This window comes from Lygodium microphyllum, chromosome 1 (assembly GCF_053477565.2).
Source record: "Lygodium microphyllum isolate KBCC chromosome 1, Lygodium_microphyllum_v1.1.10, whole genome shotgun sequence".
NCBI classification, from domain to species: domain Eukaryota; kingdom Viridiplantae; phylum Streptophyta; class Polypodiopsida; order Schizaeales; family Lygodiaceae; genus Lygodium; species Lygodium microphyllum.
In genome coordinates this window covers 180,239,962-180,243,442 of record NC_141135.1, presented here as the reverse complement: position 1 = coordinate 180,243,442, position 3,481 = coordinate 180,239,962, and the positions used below count along the sequence as shown (strand labels likewise).

The 3,481-nt window shown below is 42.3% G+C and overlaps 1 protein-coding gene across 1 annotated transcript; it reads left to right on the top strand.

Annotated features, from left to right (window-relative positions):
• The first annotated feature begins 620 nt into the window (after positions 1–620).
• Positions 621–2,989, top strand: LOC148042041 (uncharacterized). Its single transcript, XM_087689044.1, has 4 exons — positions 621–880; positions 984–1,982; positions 2,144–2,674; positions 2,820–2,989. Exons 2-4 carry the CDS (start codon positions 1,152–1,154, stop codon positions 2,937–2,939), a joined length of 1,482 nt encoding a protein of 493 aa, XP_087545170.1. The 5' UTR covers positions 621–880; positions 984–1,151; the 3' UTR covers positions 2,940–2,989.
• The last annotated feature ends 492 nt before the right edge of the window (positions 2,990–3,481 follow it).

The window sequence follows — 3,481 nt, the reverse complement described above, 5'->3', positions numbered from 1 at the left end:
GTGTAACTTGAATCAATGATCTAGTAACGAACAACTTCCTGAATTTTGATTGAGGAAGTAATCGAGAAGTCTTCTCTATTCAATGTGTTCTATAGTAGAAAGAAGTAAATTACCATGTTTAATAGGGGAAAATAACTCATGGTCCGGTGGAGTGCAATAGCCTTATGGATGTAAACATAAACCTTAGGCTCATGTGGAAGTCTACGGCTTAATCGTTATAAGGGCTAAAGAAGGCTATTGACCATGTGTTTCAGCCTATAGGTATGTATGAATGTACATGGTGACATCTTAGCCCATATCTATTTGCAACCTTTATCTCAATCCTTGGATTTCATTTCGACCCGTTTAGGTGTCATTTGACACCCAAAATTGCGGTTCAAATTTAAACACCAACAGTAATAATAATATTATTATTAATATTAATCAAATTATCGTAACAATCTATTAATTGTGAACACGTGGCTTCATCATCTTGATTTGACATGATTTTACCCGGTTAAAATTCATGTATGATGTCAGATCAAGATGATGAAGCCACGTGTTCACAATTAATAGTCCGCGCCATGGGGAAATCCCCGTGGGCTGTTTTCGTTCCATCTTCTTGAAGGCAAGGTCTCCAATGTTCAGTATCATTCCGAAACCATATGCATGTCACCATGTGCTTCAGCTCAGCGTGAACTTCGTGAAGCACATGCACATAACTAAACGAAGATTAGAACGCAGATGTAGACTCGCATGGTCATTGGAATTTGGCACGCAAGCTGGCTGCTGCAGCTTCACTTTGGGTTTTCATTAGTCGATCCTTCATTGGATCTCGTAGCGCATCTTGGATCAGTCGATCATAAAATCAAAAGACGGAATCTTGTACGAAGTTCTTGAGGTACGTATTCCATCAATTGATTAAGCATAACGTGCCACGTTGGAGAAAGCTGATCACGAGGTAATAATAATTGATTAGTGCTGTTATCACTTTACTGTAACAGTCCACAAATGCTTCTCCGTTCAGTATAAAGTGGGTGGGAGGGGACATTTTCCGACAATCAGCTAGAACTGCTTCCAAAGATAAATATTGATTGATGATTGATGTAGTGGTGATCACTGAGATGGTGATCTGTGCATTCATAGCTGCTAATTAGTGGGTCGAATTGCTGATGATGATGGGCGAGTTAAAGGCCATGGAATTCGACCCACTAGTGATGATGAGAGAGTTCGACGCCATTGAACGAAGTGAGCCGGCATTCATGTCTGACTATATTTTCACTCTCGATCAATACTATCAATGCCAGCAACAGCAGCAGGTGCCACATGAGTCGCCTAATGGTGCCCATGATGATGCGTTCCTCATACAGCACTGGACCGATATCCATCAGGTGGACTTCGATCGCATCTATGGTGCGATCGATAGACTCCACGGTGATGGTGAGATCCATATGAATGATGATGATCCACTGGAAGATCAGCGATTGATGAGTTCGATTACTGACCCTCCAGATCATGTCCCAATTACCAGTGCTGATAATTCTATCGACGACAGCAAGTCGAGTTCATCATGCACTCATAGTGATCGGGCTTCAAATATAGTTCGTGCTACTGATGACAATCCAGCGTTGCTCCAACCACCTACGGTGATCAATTCCACGATCTTAAGGCAGTTTCTAATCAAGAAGCAGCCTCTAGCAGCAGCGGTTCCAGCTGGAGGGTCAGCTGCAGCTGCTGATTCAACCAATCATATAGTAAATCATACTATTAATGATAAGCATGAGCTCAACACTATTGAGCAGGATGCAGATCTTAATCTTCCTGCTAATGTTGGGGATATTCACGCTGACGCTAAGCAAGCGAGTATTAATGGAGCACTGAAGAAGAAACTGAAGTCGAAGCGCCGTGCACAAAATATGCTGAGCGAGAGTCTCAGGCGCAAGCAGATGACCCGCCTGTTCCATACTCTCAGAGACCTACTGCCCAACGTCAAACAGTGCCAGGTTCCAAAATTCTGCTTCTAATAAGCTACAGCTAGATGTGATCTGGTTTGCCTGTCTTTTGCATAATATTTCCTGATCTGTCTTTAATAGTACAATACTACAGCTGGGACATGTATACGCATGCAATTAGATGAGTTTTTGGCACTGCTGATCATCTGCAGAACGACCGCTGCGTGATCGTCGACGAAGCTGTCCATCACATTCTCTCTCTAGAACGTCACCGCAGAATCTACGCGCAAGTCCTTCGCTTTCTAAGGCGGCCACGTAGGTGCCAGCTCAGCAAGAACGTCGACAATACCTTGCCGTCCCTGTCACTCAGATATCTTTCATCATCCTCGCCATCGTCGTCGACGTCACCGTCATCAACTGCTGGTGTCGGATACGACGACGACGACGACGTTTTTGCTCCGTCAGTGAAGATCTCGTTAGTGAGTGATAACAAGGACAGCAAAAATATCACAGCTAGTCTCAGCGTACAGATTAGCATCGTCTGCCCTACCTTCCTCATTTCTTATACTTCTGCCTCTAATTCGGCTTGCACGGCTTGCCTTGGTAATAATATAAGCAGGCGTCCTAGTCTCCTCGACAAGCTCATGTCACTTCTGGAGCGCCGAGGACTTGCCATTCTTGATGCTACCTTCTCTCTGGGTCAACAGACGTCCTTTTATTCTTTCCGTGCACAGATATTGCAGGTAGAACGAATTATCTTTGCTTCTCTCATATCCACAAATGAGTTTGGTGATTCGTAAAATGCTTTTATCGCTATGCCAAAACCATGCAAGTATTTGGAGAATAACAACATTTCGCTACTAACTAATTCGTAATTTCTGATCGCAGGAGTCCCTGCGCAGCAGAATCTCAACCGATATCCCTGCTTTCCTCGATAATCTGGAAGATGACTTGATCCTGAGAGTGGGATCCAACCTGCAAGCAGCAACCTTTCTCAATTTGTTGTAGGGAACTCATTCTTGCAGATTGTTATTAATTGATTACTTCTTATTCACGGACCACGGAGTCTCCCGAAAATTTCTATTTCACGGAATGAAACGTGAAGCTTTAAATAACTGACCAACGAGCAAGTTGATCCATATATGATGTAACGTCACGAAATTCAACGACCTGTGTTTGACTAGTTAAAGAGCGTCGATATCCCTAGAGAAATAAGAGTCGTCGAATCCGTAGAAGCGTGAATTTGTGTTGATGATACATCATGTAATGCAAATAGTTAATTAAACAAGGCACAATGAACTTCAAATCATTCCCTTGGTAGGGAAAAAAAGAAGAATGCCCTACAATAGATCCTCTACTTAAAAATATCCATAAGGAGAGAAATCAAAACAAAGGAAAATGGAACATTCCTTAGTTAGAGCAACTGCAAAATCAAAGAAATTCCCTACTTATAAAAAACAAAGGAAAATGAAACATTTCCTAGTTAGAGCAACTATGGAATCATAGAAATTCCTTGATAGGGAATGTTTCTATGATAGAAAAATGTCCCT